This window comes from Notolepis coatsorum (assembly GCF_963971535.1).
Source record: "Notolepis coatsorum genome assembly, chromosome: 1".
Classification (NCBI taxonomy): domain Eukaryota; kingdom Metazoa; phylum Chordata; class Actinopteri; order Aulopiformes; family Paralepididae; genus Notolepis; species Notolepis coatsorum.
In genome coordinates, this window is record NC_140165.1 from 118,365,618 (window position 1) to 118,388,514 (window position 22,897).

General features: G+C 45.9%; 1 protein-coding gene across 1 annotated transcript in view; it reads right to left on the reverse strand.

Moving 5' to 3' along the window:
- Positions 1-22,897, reverse strand: part of pnpla7b (patatin-like phospholipase domain containing 7b) — a 217,252-nt gene that overhangs the window by 176,153 nt on the left and 18,202 nt on the right. The window contains 9 exon segments of the mRNA XM_084338011.1: positions 2,405-2,482; positions 3,135-3,335; positions 5,958-6,046; positions 6,140-6,217; positions 11,271-11,409; positions 16,248-16,328; positions 16,757-16,885; positions 18,218-18,298; positions 20,398-20,557. Coding sequence (XP_084194137.1) covers positions 2,405-2,482; positions 3,135-3,335; positions 5,958-6,046; positions 6,140-6,217; positions 11,271-11,409; positions 16,248-16,328; positions 16,757-16,885; positions 18,218-18,298; positions 20,398-20,557 — 1,036 coding nt within the window.

The window sequence follows — 22,897 nt, forward strand, 5'->3', positions numbered from 1 at the left end:
AAGAACGCTCTCAATCACACAGCGGTAGAAGTTGTGTGACGGACAGTGCTGTGGTGTGTCTTGAGGGAGAGGATTAGGCCTCATGAGAGGAATTCATAAACAAAAACAATAAACACTTAATTTTGAGCGGTAACATGTATTGTACATGTATTGTACATAATAACTGTAATAATATTACTGAAATGATATTAGTAATGAGTTATATTACTGTGTTACTGCTAAAAGTAATAAGTAACGGCACATGTTACCCCCAACAATGCTCACTTCCACAATAAGTAATACAATGAGAACTGAGTTTTAGTATAGCATAATATAGTATAGTATAGTACAGTACAGTATAGTATAGTATAGTATAATATAGTATAGTATAAACCAGGGTTTCTCAAACTTTGTTATACCACAACCCCATTTTATTTAGGATTTTTTTTTGGCGACCCCACACTTAGGGCCGAATCCAGAAAGGGTTTGCGCTGCTTTTTTCGACGCATATCGCTCTCAAAGGACGCGCAGCGGCTGAAATGAAGGTGGCCCATGCGTTGCTTCAGCTTTGCGTCCAGTGCAATTGGCACCTCCCCTTTCTATGTAAATTTGCCTCTTCACAGGTGATGATCATGGGAGCAGTAACAGCGTGACCGCGAAATAATATTTTGAAGGAGAATATCACTCTGGATGAAATCAAGGATGATATTGAGCAGATATATGATATTGAGCAGGCAATGTTGTGGTGTTATGCTCCAGAATAAACTCTATTTATTTATTCAGAGTTGGTTTCCCACTTCAGTTTGAAAGTTAATTGTGTCTGTTTGTTATTTTCTTCTTTTCTATATAAGCGACACTTAAATGGGATATAAACTAAATTAAATCTAGCACAATAGAATATAGTACAATAGAATTATAAGTGACGAAGCTGTCTTTTCTTAACACTGTCGGCTTCCCCAATGTCGTGGGCGCGATACCACCCGGCGAAAATGAGCATGTTTTTCAAAATAGGAAACATACCTATTCCATCCATATCCAGATGGTGTGTGTAACGCCAGTAATTTAATTACTAATGTGGTTAGTTCCCTGGGTCAGTGCACGACAGCTACATCTTTCGGAACAGCAGTCTATACCGAACGATGCAAGCTGTTCTGAAGGTCCAGATTAATTATTAGAATTAGTTCAACAAAAAGGTAGATTAGGCTATCACCTAAAGTCCACGTTTATTATTTTCTATACCATATATATTGTTTTATTTGTATAAGATATATAATTACTGTTGACCTGATAGTGTTTTATTGTTCGCCCGTATATGCTCCTTGTATAAAATTTTATTACAGCACTATGTTATCAATACAAATTTATAAAATGAGGCATATTTAGCCAAAATATGTTGCCAGAACATTCAAATATATATATTCTTTTTAAATTATTATAAAAAAATTATTTGCCAATGCACTGTCACCTACCCACAACCCCACTTTGGGTCGCGAGCCGTAGTTCGAGAAGCGCTGGTCTAGACTGACAGACTGACCTGGTCTCCCTGGCTGGCCACAACACAGTATAGACTGACCTGGTCCCCCTGGCTGGCCACAACACAGTATAGACTGACAGACTGACCTGGTCTCCCTGGCTGGTCTAGACTGACAGACTGACCTGGTCCCCCTGGCTGGCCACAACACAGTATAGACTGACAGACTGACCTGGTCCCCCTGGCTGGTCTAGACTGACAGACTGACCTGGTCTCCCTGGCTGGTATAGACTGACAGACTGACCTGGTCCCCCGGGCTGGCCACAACACAGTATAGACTGACAGACTGACCTGGTCTCCCTGGCTGGCCACAACACAGTATAGACTGACAGACTGACCTGGTCCCCCTGGCTGGCCACAACACAGTATAGACTGACAGACTGACCTGGTCTCCCTGGCTGGCCACAACACAGTATAGACTGACAGACTGACCTGGTCTCCCTGGCTGGCCACAACACAGTATAGACTGACAGACTGACCTGGTCCCCCTGGCTGGCCACAACACAGTATAGACTGACAGACTGACCTGGTCCCCCTGGCTGGCCACAACACAGTATAGACTGACAGACTGACCTGGTCTCCCTGGCTGGCCACAACACAGTATAGACTGACAGACTGACCTGGTCTCCCTGGCTGGCCACAACACAGTATAGACTGACAGACTGACCTGGTCCCCCTGGCTGGCCACAACACAGTATAGACTGACAGACTGACCTGGTCCCCCTGGCTGGCCACAACACAGTCTAGACTGACCTGGTCCCCCTGGCTGGCCACAACACAGTATAGACTGACAGACTGACCTGGTCTCCCTGGCTGGCCACAACACAGTATAGACTGACAGACTGACCTGGTCTCCCTGGCTGGCCACAACACAGTATAGACTGACAGACTGACCTGGTCCCCCTGGCTGGCCACAACACAGCCAGCTTTGACCTGGCGCAGCGTCACCCGGCCCTCCAGCAGACTGGGGTCCTGGCAAGAAGGGAGCAAGGTCAGAGGTCACAGAGTCATTGGCAGGTATAGGGCTTCCCGTCTTAGTGTGCATTTAAGTAGCCCCTCAACAAACTACCCAATCCAATCCCTGAACAAAAACCAAGTTTATCTTGTGGGTTAAGTACTTTTATAACACAGACATTCCAGTCCAGTCATTTTTTATTTCTGGGTTTTGGACACATAACAATAAATAACCATAAATAAATAAATAACCATAAATCTGCAAAGTTTTACCAGCTGCTATTGCAGCATTGTCCAATTGTCCGAAAAGGGCTGAAGGGAGAAGCACTAGGCTTGTCGGGCCCTACCCCCTGAAGACTTACGTTCTTTCTTTTTTTTACATTTAAATGCATACATAGTACATACATATAGTACACATTACAGTATAGTATACCTGCAGTATATAATAGTATATAGTATATAATAGTGTATACAACAACATATATAATGTGATATGAGATATATAGTACATGATATATATAATATAGTACCATAATATAATAGCATATAGTGCAAATGTAGTCCAATATAATATGCAGATTAATTATAATATGATTATATAATGTAATATGACACAACACGGAGACATTAGAACCACTACATGAAGTAAGAAGACACACACTGCTCACACCTGTATCTGGATGGCCTGGAGGAGGTCCTTCTTGGCAGCCTGGAAGATGGCGTTGACTTTGTTATGGTGCACGTGTTGCCCCGAGTGTCCGCCCCCAGAGTGTCCGCCCCCAGAGTGTCCGCCCCCAGAGTGTCCGCCCCCAGAGTAGTGGTAGACGGCCGGCGGCGCGTCCTGCATGGTCACGCTCTTCTTCAAGATGGACTGACGGACGGGGAGAGAAGGGAGGCGTGAGATTCACATTTGCATTTAGTCATTTAGCCGACGCTTGTATCCAAAGCGACTAGGGGTGTGAAGGTACACGTATCCGTACCGAACCCAACCGTTTCAGTGTGTACCGTACCGTACCGAGCGGCTGTGTAGTGTACCGAACGAATACAACGGTACGTTAACCACTAACGACCGCCCACTGGGGGCTGTGTTTTTCACAATCTAATATAATTTTTTTTTTTTTTTTACATGTCGATTATTAATTTCAATATAGAATATTCGCTGACAGCCCTACCAGTACAATTAGTTACTGCACACTACATCACCCCTGAGTGGAACATGGAAAACCAAACGTTCCCCCACTGTACTGAAAACCCGTACCGAACCGTGACTTCAAAACCGAGGTACGTACCGAACCGTGGTTTTTGTGTACCGTTACACCCCTAAAATCGACTTACAAGTTCTGTACGACAGGTCATCAGGAAGGGCACAACTCTATCAGCTGAGTAACAATGTTCATCAAAGTGTGATACAGTGTAGGTTAGTATATTAGGACAAGCACATGACAGTAAGGTTAGAATTATTTTTTTATTTCAGATAATGGTTGCAGAAGTGCGTCTTTAGTCGACGGCGAAAGATTGGGCGTGTTTCGGCTCCTAACTGGGGTGGGTAGTTCATTCCACCATTGTGGGGCAAGGACTGAGAATAGGCGACTTCTCTTTGATGACCCTCCCGGAGCTCGGATAGGAGTAGGTCTGAGGCGGCCAGAAGATGCAGAGCGTAGGGGTCTTGAGGGTTTGTAGGTAGGCGGGAGCGGTTCCCTTTGCCGCACGGTATGCCAGGTCGAGGGCCTTGAAGCGGATTTGTGCGGCGATGGGGAGCCAGCGCAGGTCCCTGAGAAGTGGGGTGACATGGACTGCTCTCCAGGGCGGCTCCCAGGCTCTGGAGCTCCCTCCCCCAAGACATTAGAGACTCCAGAGTGTCTCTCTCTCAGTTTGCCCATCTCTTCTCCACGGCCTTGTCTTAGCCCCTCCTCCCCATCCATCCTTCTCTTAGCCCCTCCTCCCCATCCATCCTTCTCTTAGCCCCTCCTCCCCATCCATCCTTGTGCGTTCATGTCATGCTCGTCTGTTGTTGTGTAAAGTGACTATAAAACATATCATCTATTATTATTCCTATTTAACTGTACTTTTGGTTTAAAAGAGATGTTTGCACTTCAGTCATCTCGGTTCCCCACGTGGGGATCCCATGGGGGTCCTTGACAAGGTTCCAGAGGGGGAGCCCAGCAGATTGAGGCATTGCCTAACTTTATAAAAAAACAGTACTTAAGAAACATATAAGACCTCTATAGACCTTTACTGAAACATATAAGACCTCTATACCTTTACTGAAACATATAAAACATCTACATGCATTTACTGAAACATATAAGACATCTACATGCATTTACTGAAACATATAAGACCTCTATAGACCTTTACTGAAACATATAAGACCTATACAGACATTTACTGAAACATATAAGACATCTACATGCATTTACTGAAACATATAAGACATCTATACCTTTACTGAAACATATAAGACATCTATACTTTTACTGAAACATATAAGACATCTACATGCATTTACTGAAACATATAAGACATATATACATTTACTGAAACATATAAGACATATATACCTTTACTGAAACATATAAGACCTCTATAGACCTTTACTGAAACATATAAGACCTCTACATGCCTTTACTGAAACATATAAGACATCTACATGCATTTACTGAAACATATAAGACATCTATACCTTCACTGAAACATATAAGACATCTATACCTTTACTGAAACATATAAGACATCTATACCTTTACTGAAACATATAAGACCTATATACCTTTACTGAAACATATAAGACATCTATACCTTTACTGAAACATATAAGACCTCTATACCTTTACTGAAACATATAAGACCTCTACATGCATTTACTGAAACATATAATACCTATATACCTTTACTGAAACATATAAGACCTATATACCTTTACTGACACATATAAGACCTATATACCTTTACTGAAACATATAATACCTTTACTGAAACATATAAGACCTCTATAGACCTTTAGTGAAACATATAAGACCTATATACCTTTACTGAAACATATAAGACATCTATACCTTTACTGAAACATATAAGACATCTATACCTTTACTGAAACATATAAGACCTCTATAGACCTTTACTGAAACATATAAGACCTTTACAGACATCTACTGAAACATATAAGACCTCTACATGCATTTACTGAAACATATAAGACATCTATACCTTTACTGACACATATAAGACCTTTACAGACATTTAGTGAAACATATAATACCTCTATACCTTTACTGAAACATACAAGACCTTTACTGAAACATATAAGACCTCTACAGACCTTTAGTGAAACATATAAGACCTTTACAGACATCTACTGAAACATATAAGACCTCTACAGACCTTTAGTGAAACATATAAGACCTTTACAGACATCTACTGAAACATATAAGACCTCTATACCTTTACTGAAACATACAAGACCTTTACTGAAACATATAAGACCTCTACAGACCTTGTAGGCGAGTGGACTCGCGGGTGGCGTTCCCTCCTTTGAACCTCTTGCCCGTTCATAAGCCCTGTTGAGGTCGTTGGAGACCTCCTCTGCAGCAAGATGGGAAAAGGGCTCAGTAACCATATGATGTTGCTGCTATATGGAACTTAAAAGGTGTAGGCCTATATATTTATATACAGTACCTGTGACGGGCATAGGGCTGGAGAAAGAACGAGACTTTCTGCATCTGTTTTCTGTGGTGTTGCTCTTCTGTGGCGTCTCTGTTGTGACATATGAACAGACTTAATTTAACAGACTTTTTTTTACTTAACCCTTTCACTGCCACACTACCAAACAGTTAACCCTTTCACTGCGACAATACAGAAGGTTAACCATTTCACTGCCCCACGACAGCAGGTTAACCCTTTCACAACCACACTACAGAAGGTTAACCGTCTGTAGTGGAAGGTTAACCTTCTGTAGTGTGGTAGTGAAAGGGTTAAAAAGGGTAGAATCTGTAATGTCATCAAGCTGCGACCTCGAGGAAAAAGAGACCCTCTTTACTTGGTGTTGCGTTTGGTTTACATTTTTTGTTTTTCAGTGGATATAGGAGAGGGGGTGCTACTGCTGGCCACACCTCAGGGGGAGGAGTTACTACTGCTGGCCACACCTCTGGGGGAGGAGTCACTACTGCTGGCCACACCTCAGGCTCTGGGGGAGGAGTCACTACTGCTGGCCACACCTCAGGGGGAGGAGTTACTACTGCTGGCCACACCTCTGGGGGAGGAGTCACAACTGCTGGCCACACCTCAGGCTCTGGGGGAGGAGTCACTACTGCTGGCAACACCTCAGGGGGAGGAGTTACTACTGCTGGCCACACCTCTGGGGGAGGAGTCACTACTGCTGGCCACACCTCTGGGGGAGGAGTCACTACTGCTGGCCACACCTCAGGCTCTGGGGGAGGAGTCACTACTGCTGGCCACACCTCAGGCTCTGGGGGAGGAGTCACTACTGCTGGCCACACCTCAGGCTCTGGGGGAGGAGTCACTACTGCTGACCACACCTCAGGCTCTGGGGGAGGAGTCACTACTGCTGACCACACCTCAGGCTCTGGGGGAGGAGTCACTACTGCTGACCACACCTCAGGCTCTGGGGGAGGAGTCACTACTGCTGGCCACACCTCTGGGGGAGGAGTCACTACTGCTGGCCACACCTCTGGGGGAGGAGTCACTACTGCTGGCCACACCTCAGGCTCTGGGGGAGGAGTCACTACTGCTGGCCACACCTCTGGGGGAGGAGTCACTACTGCTGGCCACACCTCAGGCTCTGGGGGAGGAGTCACTACTGCTGACCACACCTCAGGCTCTGGGGGAGGAGTCACTACTGCTGGCCACACCTCAGGCTCTGGGGGAGGAGTCACTACTGCTGGCCACACCTCAGGCTCTGGGGGAGGAGTCACTACTGCTGGCCACACCTCTGGGGGAGGAGTCACTACTGCTGGCCACACCTCAGGCTCTGGGGGAGGAGTCACTACTGCTGGCCACACCTCTGGGGGAGGAGTCACTACTGCTGGCCACGCCTCAGGCTCTGGGGGAGGAGTCACTACTGCTGGCCACACCTCTGGGGGAGGAGTCACTACTGCTGGCCACACCTCAGGCTCTGGGGGAGGAGTCACTACTGCTGGCCACACCTCTGGGGGAGGAGTCACTACTGCTGGCCACACCTCTGGGGGAGGAGTCACTACTGCTGGCCACACCTCAGGCTCTGGGGGAGGAGTCACTACTGCTGGCCACACCTCAGGCTCTGGGGGAGGAGTCACTACTGCTGGCCACACCTCAGGCTCTGGGGGAGGAGTCACTACTGCTGGCCACACCTCAGGCTCTGGGGGAGGAGTCACTACTGCTGGCCACACCTCAGGCTCTGGGGGAGGAGTCACTACTGCTGGCCACACCTCAGGCTCTGGGGGAGGAGTCACTACTGCTGGCCACGCCTCCGGCTCTGTCAAGAGAGGTCTGGAGACATTTACAGTGTGAGAACTTACTCCAGACCAAAGAAAAGATTTTTTTTTTTTCAACCCTGTGTTCAATAAAATATTCCAGGGCACCCCTACATACGATAAAGACTTTTCCGGTCCGGTCTTTTTTGCTACAATGATGACAAAAGTGCTTGCTTTCAAAATAATGTTTATTTAAGAAACCGGGAAACACATTTGTGTGTATATTCAGGCTATATAATGCATTATTAACAGGTGTTTCAGGTCTAAATGGCTTAGTACTGTTGACATTACACTGCTTGTAGTAGTAAATCAAATAGCATATTTCTTTAAATAAAATTACAGAAAATTATCACTGTTGCAGCTGCACTCTTTTCCATAAAAATAGCATATTTGGATAAGTGTGACCATTTCTCAAAAACTGAAAATCATGTATTTTTTTTAAATACAGAAAAGGATCACTAAAGTGCTATCTGTTGCAGCTGCACTGTTCTCCATAAAAATAGCATATTTGGATAAGTGTGACCATTTCACAGAAAAGGATCACCAAGTTACCATTTCTCAAAAAATATAAATAAATACAGAAGATAAGCACTTGTTCACTCAGTGGACATTTCTAGCTCAATGTGAGGTCTGCTGCTGCTGGCTAATAATACGGTCAATACGTGGGGAGATCTTTGACAAGGCAACACGCATGTCATCCTCAAGGCTCAACTTGGTCCTATATTTTGTTTTCAGAGCTGTCATGGATGAAAAGCCAGCTTCACACAGATATGTGGTGCTGAATGGTATCAACACCTTAACTGCTGCATCATGAGATACTTGGTACTCAGCACCACACTCTGAAACTAGCTCTCCAGCTGGTATCAGATGAGATTTCAAAGAGTTCTTCCAAGAGTTTGGATGGAGATGTGTCAGGAAGCTTTGTCTCAATGTTGTCTGTAAAGGTTTTTTTATCCAGAGTAACTTGGTGATCCTTTTCTGTGTTTTATTAAATAATGATTTTCAGATTTTGAGAAATGGTCAAACTTATCCAAATATGGTATTTTCATGGAAAACAGTGCAGCTGCAACAGATAGCACTTTAGTGATAATTTTCTGTAATCCAAAAAAAAAAATACTAAAAATATATTTTTTTTTTTTTTTTTTTTTTTTATCTCAAGGCACCCCTCCTGGCAGCTCTCGGAGGCACCCTAGGGTGCTGCGGCACCCCTGTTGAGAACCGCTGGTCTAGAGGTCGCAGTGTGACGATATTACAGATTCAAATCTTTAAGTCATCAGTCATTAGGGTCGACTAAGCTGGTTACAGTTGGTTAAATGTTTTTTTTTATGATTTTCGTGTTGTAATAACGTTAATTATTACTGGAAGATTATTCACACCATTAACACTATATATATATAATAGCAAATACGTCATTTTACATGATAAAATGTATTCTCCAGACAATTTTACAGATTTGTCTATTAAATCAGGGCTGCAATTAATGATTATTAATTAATCTATTGATTATTTTATTGATTAGTCGATTCATCTAAACGATTAATTTACCAGAAAAAACAACAATTGATTACATTTGCAATTGAACATTTCAAAATGTATTGACGTGTTTTTCAAGTGCAATACTACTATCCTCAGGTCACATGGGTCGTTGCCTCTTTGACACCATCTACTGGTCACATGGGTCGTTGCCTCTTTGACACCATCTACTGGACACCCAGAGTAGAAGATGAGCCATGACGTTTATTTATGTCTGTAAATGCTGTGTAGTGTGGATGCCTACTGTACATGAGTAGGGTGAGTAACCTACATGCCATTAATGCTTTTTAGCTATTGACTCATTATTATTATTATTATTATTATTATCTTGAAAGAATATAACACCCGCCCGTTACTATGACATTGTTTATCATTACATACAATTTATCTATGCCTGTAGCTAAATGCTGAAAAACAGGGAACAACTTCTTTTTTTCAAAACGTTTTGGCTTACAAGCCAAGGTGGCTGGTAGATAAAAAATTTTTAAATATCAGTCAAGAGAGATATTTTACCGGACGGAAATGATAAATAGCTTTTTAGTACATCTGCCATTTCCACTGCAAAGACAAGATGAGTAACAACACGACGCGTCGGTCATGAAAATGCAAATCGACAAAATGTCACGGTCGACGTCATTGACGACATCGATTCATCCTTGCAGCCCTGGATTAAATACACTACTCAATTACGTTGGTTGAGAAAATCCTTTGTCTAGTAGTCGTGGACTATATGAACAGCCCATATCCACTAAACAGTTTAACACGTAGTACACTATAAACAGCCCATATCCACTAAACAGTTTAACACGTAGTACACTATGAACAGCCCATATCCACTAAACAGTTTAACACGTAGTACACTATGAACAGCCCATATCCACTAAACAGTTTAACACGTAGTACACTATGAACAGCCCATATCCACTAAACAGTTTAACACGTAGTACACCATGAACAGCCCATATCCACTAAACAGTTTAACACGTAGTACACTATGAACAGCCCATATCCACTAAACAGTTTAACACGTAGTACACTATGAACAGCACATATCCACTAAACAGTTTAACACGTAGTACACTATGAACAGCCCATATCCACTAAACAGTTTAACACGTAGTACACTATGAACAGCCCATATCCACTAAACAGTTTAACACGTAGTACACTATGAACAGCACATATCCACTAAACAGTTTAACACGTAGTACACTATGAACAGCCCATATCCACTAAACAGTTTAACACGTAGTACACACATTACTACCCTGAGAGGGAGGTTTGCCCCGAGTGGGAGGTTCGAAGGGTCAAGGTGGGTATAAAACAGGAGGGAAGACTGTCAAGTTTTAAACTGTGGATACCAAACAGAGAAGGTAAAGACGACTTTGAACTGTTGAACAGTAATCCAGAGCTATTTTATTGCACTGTATACATTTTTTTTTATCTATTCTATTCTACTATTTTATTGCACTGCACCATTGCCTCTGTCTATTTGATCTTACTATTTTTATTATTGTCTATTTAAAACTGAATCAAACCAAAAACAAGGTGGCCTGTTATGGGATGTTAGATCCTAATGTGAAAAACGGTGATTGTATATGTCTGCACTTTATGTGCTCATTTTAGGCCTGTCTTTGTTCTGTTGTGAAGCACTTTGAGCTGCAGTCTCTGTAGGAAAGGTGCTCTACAAATAAAGTGTATTATTATTATTATTATTATTATTATTATTATTATTATTATTACAACTACAGCAGGGGATGACTTCAGTCACATATAACCAACGGGCTCAATGGTCCAACACCAACCTCCGTCTGCCGTCGGCCCCGGGGGCCCCTTTTCAGAGCTGGAGTCGTCCGACTGGGAGTGCTGCCTGCGGAGCCCCTTGGGGGGGTGGGCCTCCCCGAGGACATGGGTGACGGACACCAGCGGGATGGCTTGACTCTCCTGTAACGCACGCACGCACGCACGCACGCACGCACACACACACACACACACACACACACACACACACACACACACACACACACACACACACACACACACACACACACACACACACACACACACACACACACACACACACACACACACACACACACACACACACACACACACACACACACACCATCATCATCATCATCATCATCATCAGCCCACTTTGTGGCTTACTTTAAAAAGGAAGTGTTATCCGTGTTTCACTACACATATGAGTGCATGCTTACCAACTGTTCACCTGTTTTATTGCAACACTACTATCACCCACATCTAAGAAGGGAGATCCCCCCTTGGGTTTCTCTCCTCCACATTGCCTGTGGTGCATTTTTTCCTATTGCTAGGTTTTAGTGAGTTTTTCCTTACCTTCACGTGGGGTATGTCTGGGAGTGTTGCCTTCATTTTGCATTTATTTAAAAAAAATATTGGACTTTATGGTGTTTTTGTTTTGTTATTGATTTATTGTGATGTTTCTTCTTGACTTGTTTAAAGAAGACGTGTCCGGCCCATGGGGACATTAACGTGTGTTGTTGTCAGGCCTTACAAATACATTTTATTAGATTTGATTTAAGTCCATAGTGAAGGAGGCAGTCTGAAGGAAATCCGAGGCACTCCGATTATAAGCTCATTTTAAAATCCTTTATTCAAAACATGGATAATGACCGATGCATTTCGACTCGGAGTCAGGAATTATCTTATAATAATCAAGAGTGCAGACCGCCTCCTTTGCTGCAGACTTCCTTATAAAAGTAAGCAGGAAAGGGGGGGCGCGGCTGGGTAGCGCAGTGGACTAAGCACTCGCCTACCACCGCAGAGACTCTGGGATCGAATCCAGCTGTCAGCGGTACCTCCGGCTTGGTCAGTCGTCCATACTAACACAAGTGGCAGTGTTAGCGGGTGGGAAGCCGGTGGGGTGTGGGTCCTGGTCGTTGTAAACAGTGACTCCTACTGGTCGGTCGGGGCGCCTGTTCAGCAGGGAAAGGATCTGGGGGAAATAGCGTGATCCTCCGCACACGTTACGTTCCCCCAGTGAGAGTCCTCGCTGGCAGGTGAAAAGAAGCGGCCGGCTGACTCCACATGTATCGGAGGAGGCATGTGGTAGTTCTGCACCCTCCCCAGGCCGACAGAGGGGCAGCATCTGGTAGTTCTACACCCTCCCCAGGCCGACAGTAGGGCAGCATGTGGTAGTTCTACACCCTCCCCAGACTGACAGAGGGCAGCATGTGTTAGTCTACACCCTCCCCACACCGACAGTAGGGCAGCATGTGGTAGTCTACACCCTCCCCAGGCCGACAGAGGGGCAGCATGTGGTAGTTCTACACCCTCCCCAGGCCGACAGTAGGGCAGCATGTGGTAGTTCTACACCCTCCCCAGACCGACAGTAGGGCAGCATGTGGTAGTTCTACACCCTCCCCGGACCAACAGCAGGGCAGCATGTGGTAGTTCTACACCCTCCCCAGACTGACAGTAGGGCAGCATGTGGTAGTTCTACACCCTCCCCAGACCGACAGAGGGCAGCATGTGGTAGTTCTACACCCTCCCCAGACTGACAGAGGGCAGCATGTGTTAGTCTACACCCTCCCCACACAGACAGTGGGGCAGCATGTGGTAGTTCTACACCCTCCCCAGACAGTAGGCAGCATGTGGTAGTTCTACACCCTCCTCAGGCCGACAGAGGTCAGCATGTGGTAGTTCTACACCCTCCCCAGGCCGACAGAGGGCAGCATGTGGTAGTTCTACACCCTCCCCAGGCCAACAGAGGGGCAGCATGTGGTAGTTCTACACCCTCCCCAGACCGACAGAGGGTAGCATGTGGTAGTTCTACACCCTCCCCAGACCGACAGAGGGTAGCATGTGGTAGTTCTACACCCTCCCCAGACCGACAGAGGGTAGCATGTGGTAGTTCTACACCCTCCCCAGACCGACAGAGGGTAGCATGTGGTAGTTCTACACCCTCCCCAGACAGACAGTGGGGCAGCATGTGGTAGTTCTACACCCTCCCCAGGCCGACAGTAGGGCAGCATGTGGTAGTTCTACACCCTCCCCAGGCCGACAGTAGGGCAGCATGTGGTAGTTCTACACCCTCCCCAGACCGACAGTAGGGCAGCATGTGGTAGTTCTACACCCTCCCCAGACCGACAGTAGGGCAGCATGTGGTAGTTCTACACCCTCCCCAGGCCGACAGTAGGGCAGCATGTGGTAGTTCTACACCCTCCCCAGGCCGACAGAGGGGCAGCATGTGGTAGTTCTACACCCTCCCCAGACTGACAGTAGGGCAGCATGTGGTAGTTCTACACCCTCCCCAGGCCGACAGTAAGGCAGCATGTGGTAGTTCTACACCCTCCCCAGACCGACAGTAGGGCAGCATGTGGTAGTTCTACACCCTCCCCAGACCGACAGTAGGGCAGCATGTGGTAGTTCTACACCCTCCCCAGACCGACAGTGGGGCAGCATGTGGTAGTTCTACACCCTCCCCAGGCTGACAGTAGGGCAGCATGTGGTAGTTCTACACCCTCCCCAGACCAACAGTAGGGCAGCATGTGGTAGTTCTACACCCTCCCCAGGCCGACAGTAGGGCAGCATGTGGTAGTTCTACACCCTCCCCAGACCGACAGTAGGGCAGCATGTGGTAGTTCTACACCCTCCCCAGACCGACAGTAGGGCAGCATGTGGTAGTTCTACACCCTCCCCAGACTGACAGTAGGGCAGCATGTGGTAGTTATACACCCTCCCCAGGCCGACAGAGGGCAGCATGTGGTAGTTCTACACCCTCACCAGACTGACAGTAGGGCAGCATGTGGTAGTTCTACACCCTCCCCAGGCCGACAGAGGGCAGCATGTGGTAGTTCTACACCCTCCCCAGGCCGACAGAGGGGCAGCATGTGGTAGTTCTACACCCTCCCCAGGCCGACAGAGGGGCAGCATGTGGTAGTTCTACACCCTCCCCAGACCGACAGTAGGGCAGCATGTGGTAGTTCTACACCCTCTCCAGACTGACAGTAGGGCAGCATGTGGTAGTTCTACACCCTCCCCAGGCCGACAGTAGGGCAGCATGTGGTAGTCTACACCCTCTCCAGACTGACAGTAGGGCAGCATGTGGTAGTTCTACACCCTCCCCAGGCCGACAGTAGGGCAGCATGTGGTAGTTCTACACCCTCCCCAGGCCGACAGAGGGGCAGCATGTGGTAGTTCTACACCCTCTCCAGACTGACAGTAGGGCAGCATGTGGTAGTTCTACACCCTCCCCAGGCCGACAGTAGGGCAGCATGTGGTAGTCTACACCCTCCCCAGACTGACAGTAGGGCAGCATGTGGTAGTTCTACACCCTCCCCAGGCCGACAGTAGGGCAGCATGTGGTAGTTCTACACCCTCCCCAGACAGACAGTGGGGCAGCATGTGGTAGTTCTACACCCTCCCCAGGCCGACAGTAGGGCAGCATGTGGTAGTTCTACACCCTCCCCAGGCCGACAGTAGGGCAGCATGTGGTAGTTCTACACCCTCCCCAGACCGACAGTAGGGCAGCATGTGGTAGTTCTACACCCTCCCCAGACCGACAGTAGGGCAGCATGTGGTAGTTCTACACCCTCCCCAGGCCGACAGTAGGGCAGCATGTGGTAGTTCTACACCCTCCCCAGGCCGACAGAGGGGCAGCATGTGGTAGTTCTACACCCTCCCCAGACCGACAGTGGGGCAGCATGTGGTAGTTCTACACCCTCCCCAGGCCGACAGTAGGGCAGCATGTGGTAGTTCTACACCCTCCCCAGACAGACAGTGGGGCAGCATGTGGTAGTTCTACACCCTCCCCAGGCCGACAGTGGGGCAGCATGAGGTAGTTCTACACCCTCCCCAGACCGACAGAGGGTAGCATGTGGTAGTTCTACACCCTCCCCAGACCGACAGAGGGTAGCATGTGGTAGTTCTACACCCTCCCCAGACCGACAGAGGGTAGCATGTGGTAGTTCTACACCCTCCCCAGACCGACAGTAGGGCAGCATGTGGTAGTTCTACACCCTCCCCAGACCGACAGAGGGGCAGCATGTGGTAGTTCTACACCCTCCCCAGACTGACAGTAGGGCAGCATGTGGTAGTTCTACACCCTCCCCAGACCGACAGTAGGGCAGCATGTGGTAGTTCTACACCCTCCCCAGACCGACAGTAGGGCAGCATGTGGTAGTTCTACACCCTCCCCAGGCCGACAGTAGGGCAGCATGTGGTAGTTCTACACCCTCCCCAGACCGACAGTAGGGCAGCATGTGGTAGTTCTACACCCTCCCCAGGCCGACAGTAGGGCAGCATGTGGTAGTTCTACACCCTCCCCAGACCAACAGCAGGGCAGCATGTGGTAGTTCTACACCCTCCCCAGGCCGACAGTGGGGCAGCATGTGGTAGTTCTACACCCTCCCCAGACCAACAGTGGGGCAGCATGTGGTAGTTCTACACCCTCCCCAGACCGACAGAGGGCAGCATGTGGTAGTTCTACACCCTCCCCAGACCAACAGTAGGGCAGCATGTGGTAGTTCTACACCCTCCACAGGCCGACAGTGGGGCAGCATGTGGTAGTTCTACACCCTCCCCAGACCAACAGTAGGGCAGCATGTGGTAGTTCTACACCCTCCCCAGACCGACAGTGGGGCAGCATGTGGTAGTTCTACACCCTCCCCAGGCCGACAGTGGGGCAATGTGCGCAACGACCAGGAAGGGAATTGGCATAACGACTAAATTGGGATGGGTGAAAAATACAGAAAGATTAAGAATAAGTAAGCAGGAAAGCCGCAATAGGAGTGCAGTACCGTGTTGAAGAGCTCGGTGGTCAGGCCCAGGTAGTTATGTAGAGCGAGGAAGGTCACCCTCTGCAGACGCACCATGATGATCTACAGGCAGCGGGACACAGAAGGACGACACAAAACACTTTCATGGTTATTGGAGCAAAGTGTTTTAGTTTACCAAGGGATTACTGAGGGCTTGAAACCAGGGCAGCAGGGCATTATGGGTTAAATTACTTCTATATAATAAGTATATATGAAAATGCTTTGTGAGATCTACCTTGTACCTAAAGGACTTTGATCAATTGTTAATTAACTAAATGAATAAAATTGGACATCAATGACGTGAAGAATTCATATTTTGGCTCATTTGTGAAAGACAGTCAAAGCCCACTGACGCTTCTCAGTGTGCGTTGCAACTCGGTCGACGTACATTTCATCTGTTAACTTGCCACACGTGATAAGGTACAATAAGGTACATTCGCCGCATTGTTGCAGTATTATGTGCAGTATTTCAACTTTCCCTGCGTCTGTACCTGGATCACACGGACCAGAGTCTCGGGGTACTTCTCAAAGATCGACTGGAAGGCCACCGCTGGCAGACGCACAATAGTTGAGGAGGTTGCAGCCCTGGCGGAGACCGTCTTATAAGGAGCTGGATAGCCCTGAGACACATGGACACACAGAGGTAGATAACAGCCATCACAAATGCAATCAGGTGTAGCGCTTAAAGGAACACGCCAACATTTGGGGGAATTAGCGTACCGTCTTCTCCAGATAGAGACAAGAAGATAGATACCAGTCTCCTCTGTGAGCGTTCAGTAGGAAGCTATCTGGCTGCACGTTAGCCTAGCTTAGCACAATGAATGGAAGCGGACAGTGACGGGTTCTGGTTCCAATCATTGTGCTAAGCTAGGCTAACGTGCAGCCAGATAGCTTTCTTTCTAGTACTGAACGCACAGAGGGGAAACTGGTATCTATCTCCTTGTCTCTCTCTGGAGAAGACGGTAAGCTAACTTCCCAAAATGTTGATGTGTTTCTTTAAGTATAGTCATTATGAAATGAACGCAACATCTGTATCAAATACCGAAATATGGGCATTTAAAAAAATTCTTTTTAGCAATATACTACATAATCAGTGAGTTAAGAGGAGCATCTGGTAGTCACAGCTCCCACAAGCTCAGAAATATACAGTATAATATAATATATATATATATTATAATATGACGGCTCAGTCAGTGGGAACTAGTCCTCTATGTAACATCTTAACCCTTTCACTACCACACTACAGAAGGTTAACCTTTCACTACCACACTAGACGGTTAACCCTTTCACTACCACACTAGACGGTTAACCTTCTGTAGTGTGGTAATGAAAGGTTATCCTTCTGTAGTGTGGTAGTGAAAGGGTTAACCTTCTGTAGCGTGGTAGTGAAAGGGTTAACCTTCTGTTGTGTGGTAGTGAAAGGTTAACCTTCTGTAGTGTGGTAGTGAAAGGGTTAACAGTATGTAGTGTGGTAGTGAAAGGTTAACCGTCTGTAGTGTGGTAGTGAAAGGTTAACCGTCTGTAGTGTGGTAGTGAAAGGGTTAACCGTCTGTAGTGTGGTAGTGAAAGGTTAACCTTCTGTAGTGTGGTAGTGAAAGGGTTAACCTTCTGTAGTGTGGTAGTGAAAGGGTTAACCGTCTGTAGTGTGGTAGTGAAAGGTTAACCTTCTGTAGCGTCGTAGTGAAAGGGTTAACCGTCTGTAGTGTGGTAGTGAAAGGGTTATTAACCTTCTGTAGTGCCGCAGTGAAAGGGTTAACCCTTTGGCAGTGTGGTAGTGAAAGGGTTAAAAAGGTAACGTAGACACTCATTCAATGTTTTACCATGCATGCAGTCCCAATCGAGATGTAAACGAACATGTTTAAACTCAAAATTTAAATCATTAAAACAACATATATATATATATATATATATATAACCACAAATAGAGGAGAGGAGGAATAACGATGCCGTACGGTGATCTGGTCCAGGATGCTGAGCAGGCTGTGGACGCTGTCTCCTGCCAACACCTCCTTCACCACCGCGTCCGTCCCGTCCTGCCGCACCACAAACAGGACAAAAGGTGCACAATTTCCTCTGAAATGGACTCCAACAGGGTTCCTTCCCACAGACATTGCGAAATGAAATTCACGGACTTTCAAGTACTTTTTAAGATTTTTTTTTAAAGATTTCTTTTTTGGCGTTTTATCGCTTTATTTCTACTGGGCAGTCCAGTAGAGAGAGACAGAGGAGGAATGGGAGACAGAGTGGGGGGAAGACATTCGGCAAATAACAACGGGTTCGGGAGTCGAACCCGGGTCGGCCGTGTCGCGGCTGAGCGCGCTATGTGGTTCGCCACTGGGGCGCCCCCTTTTCTAAGATTTAAAAAAATAAATTGCATTTATCGCTTTTTCATGGTCAGACATGACCGACAGATGAGGAGAGGATGAACGGGAGAGGAGGCGGGGAAGACATGCGACAAATGGAAGTCACCGGGAGCGGGAAGTGAACCCGGGACGGCCGCTTCGCGACGCAGCGCGATACATGGTGTGCTACTAGGGCGCCCCTTTCAAGTACTTTTCTAAGCACAGTTTTTCATTTTAAAAAGGGCATTTAAAGGGATACAATTCACCTTTAAATGCTGTTTTTTATAGAAAAGAAATCTGATCCAATATTTATGGCTTAAAGGAAAACTCCAACATTTTGGGAAATTAGCTTATTTGGCATCTACCCTGGAGTTAGACAAGAAGATACATACCTTTTTCTTCTCTGTGCATGCAGTAGGAAGACATGCACCGTTAGCCTAGCTTAGCATCAGTCACTGGAAGTAGGTTCCTCCATTAGCCTAGTTCCCAACGTCTTCCTACTGCTACTGCATGCACAGAGAACAAAAAGGTATGCATCTTCTTGTCTAACTCCAGGGTAGATGGCAAATAAGCTAATTTCCCAAAATGTTGGAGTTTTCCTTTAAAACCAATTTCCGACTATTAGTTACACTTTAAATTAAAACGATTACATTTCTTAATTCAGACCCAATTTTTTTTGATACATTTTGATTATAATCGATTCTAACATATCGATGCATCGAATCGAACACATTAGAATCGATGCATTTCGATTAATCGATGCATCGTTACACCCCTAAAAAACACTATACAGTATTTGGCATTAGTAAAAAGAAAAAGGGATCAGGTCTTAGACAAACACTAATGATTAATACTTTCTGCGCCAAAAACATAAAAAGTTGTTTTTGGATCGTTTGATCTTTTTACTTTGATCCCCGCTCTACAGACTTGCCCAGAGCGATCTGCATCATTTTCGACCATCCCCACAGAATAGAACTGCAATGCCGATCGACTATCACCAGGTGGCGGTATCGTCCGTGTCTGAAATGCGATGGCTTGGGTTGAATCACACTCTAACTTTCATTTCTGCTTGGCCAGTGGCCACTCCTCCTGCCAGTGGCCACGCCTCCTGCCAGTGGCCACTCCTCCTGCCGGGACATAGATTCACATTGATCGCCTAGAAATTCCGTCGCCCAAGCGTATTTGACCATCGAAACGTGTATTGCACATAACGCGTTTTATCTCGTGATCTATGAAAAAATACGATTATCTTGGAAACGCGCCATGTTTAGCATATAATAAACTACAAACTACAGCGTGTGGAAACAAACTATTATTCCCATGCTGGACTACAAGTAATGTTTGTTAAAAATGATCACACCATGTCTCTACAGCTATAATACAGAAGACACACACAGCTTCGCAAACATAGTGCAACGACCACGGAAACTACTAGAAGGCTGGCATTCTAAGGGTAATGATAACCGAATTGCGTGGCAGTCAATGTGTTAAGATGCTTTATGTGAACGCTGCGCCGGAGATCTTAGGTTCTCCTGGATGCAGAGTTCTAACGCCGCGCCGGAGATCTTAGGTTCTCCTGGATGCAGAGTTCTAACGCCGCGCCGGAGATCTTAGGTTCTCCTGGATGCAGAGTTCTAACGCCGCGCCGGAGATCTTAGGTTCTCCTGGATGCAGAGTTCTAACGCCGCGCCGGAGATCTTAGGTTCTCCTGGATGCAGAGTTCTAACGCCGCACCGGAGATCTTAGGTTCTCCTGGATGCAGAGTTCTAACGCCGCGCCGGAGATCTTACGTTCTCATGGATGCAGAGTTCTAGTCGTCCGTCTTGAACCACGTAGATGCTGTCGTCTATGTCCCCGGGACGAAACAGGACCTCCCCCTGGTGCAGCTGGATGAAGACCATGTGACGACACAACTCCAGGAAGAGCGGCTTCTCGAAGTGACCCAGGACCCTGTTAGAACGCACACACACACCAACACTATTATAATACTATACTATCTTTAAACACACAAGAAAATTACACTTTAAAAGAAGGGTAAAAGGACTTTAAGACAATAACTTGTTGTGATTGTTGCATAGTATAGTTAGTAACAGCAAGTATAGCATAGGGACATAGAAGTAAAACTGCACATTGTATAGGCGTGTACATAGGATCCAGTGCCTTTAAGTGATTTATTAACATGTCTATTTATCATGTCTATTTAGTTATCTTATTATTATGACTACTATTACTATTGTTTTATTGCACAATCGTAGCGGGCATGGCCAACCACATGTCACTGTATGCCCTGGTATACTTGGTCATTTACTGTACAACTGGGTTAGGACATTTGTAGGGGCCAGTTTCGAATTGCAGTCTCCCGTAGGTGTTCTTTGAGAGTGTTTTTGAAAGTGGGTAGTAATTCACATTCCTTTACAGCTTTGGGTAGGGCGTTCCACATTGATGTGGCATAATTGCGAAACGTGTTTAGTCCCTTGTTTGAGCCGAATCTGGGTTTAACATGATTTGTGGAGCTCCCTCTGGTGTTGTGATCGTGGTATTCACTGACCTTTGGGAAGTATTTTGACATGTACATGGGTACCTGTGTGGTGTAGTGTATCTTGTAGACCAGGCCCATTGCAAGTTGCTGTACTCTGGCGTCTACTCTAAGCCATCCTAGGTTGTCAAAGTGGGCAGGGGTGAGGTGGGTTCTAGGAGTAAGGTCAAGCAGTAGTCTGACTAGTTTTTTTTTAGATGTTTGTAATTTGGTTTTTAGTGCCTTTGAGGTGCTTTGGTACCATGAGGTGCAAGCATAGTCGTAGTACCCTTGAATGAGTGCTCCTGCCAGAGTCCTCAGGGTATTCTTGTTTACCAGAGAGGAGATCCGGTACAAGAATCGAGTTCGTTGGTTGACTTTTTTTATTACATTGGATGCCATTTTGTCACAGGAAAGATTAGCCTCTAGGATGGAACCCAGGTAGGTAATTTCATCTTTCCTTGTGACAATATTGTCACCCACTGTAACTGAGAAGCCGTCGGTCTTGCTGAGTTTGTTATTTGAACCAAAGAGAATGGACTCCGTTTTGCCCATGTGTAATGATAGTTTGTGTCGGCGAGCCATATGCAGATTTTGCCTAGTTCCGAGCTGAGGGTTTTTTCAACCTGTAACTTGTTCTTGTCAGAAACCAGCAGGGCTGAGTCGTCCGCAAACAGGAACAAGTTGCAGTCACAAGCTGACGACATGTCATTTGCATAAATTAGGAACAGTAGCGGTCCTAGTATGCTTCCTTGTGGAACACCACAGCTCACTGTGAGGGGGGGGGATAGGGTACCGTTTACCTCCACCATCTGTTCTCTCCCCTCCAGGTAGGATTGTATCCAGCTCACTGATAAGACTATCAAAACCAATTGCTTTTAGCTTGTCAATCAGAATGGTGTGATTGACAGTGTCGAAGGCCTTTTGTAGGTCCAGCATGACCATGCCGCAGTATTTGCCCACGTCCACCTCTTGCTTGATGTGGTCGTTCAAATAGAGAAGGCATGTGTCAGTGGAGTGGGATGTTCTGAAGCCAGATTGGAATTCGTAGATTCGATTATTTTCCCGCAAGGTACTTTTCAACCTGTTCGTATACTATTTTTTCCATGACTTTCGAGATGGATGTAAGGATAGAAACAGGGCGGTAGTTGCCTGGGTCTAATTTGCTGCCCTCTAAACAATATGCTGGCTCTATTATACTGTAGTTAAATCAGAAACAATACGCTGGCTCTATTATACTGTAGTTAAATCAGAAACAATACGCTGGCTCTATTATACTGTAGTTAAATCAGATACAATACGCTGGCTCTATTATACTGTAGTTAAATCAGATACAATACGCTGGCTCTATTATACTGTAGTTAAATCAGATACACCAACACTATTATACTGTAGTCAAATCAGAAACAATACGCTGGCTCTATTATACTGTAGTTAAATCAGATACAATACGCTGGCTCTATTATACTGTAGTTAAATCAGATACAATACACCAACACTATTATACTGTAGTTAAATCAGAAACAATACGCTGGCTCTATTATACTGTAGTTAAATCAGATACAATACGCTGGCTCTATTATACTGTAGTTAAATCAGATACAATACACCAACACTATTATACTGTAGTTAAATCAGAAACAATACGCTGGCTCTATTATACTGTAGTTAAATCAGATACAATACGCTGGCTCTATTATACTGTAGTTAAATCAGATACAATACACCAACACTATTATACTGTAGTTAAATCAGAAACAATACGCTGGCTCTAT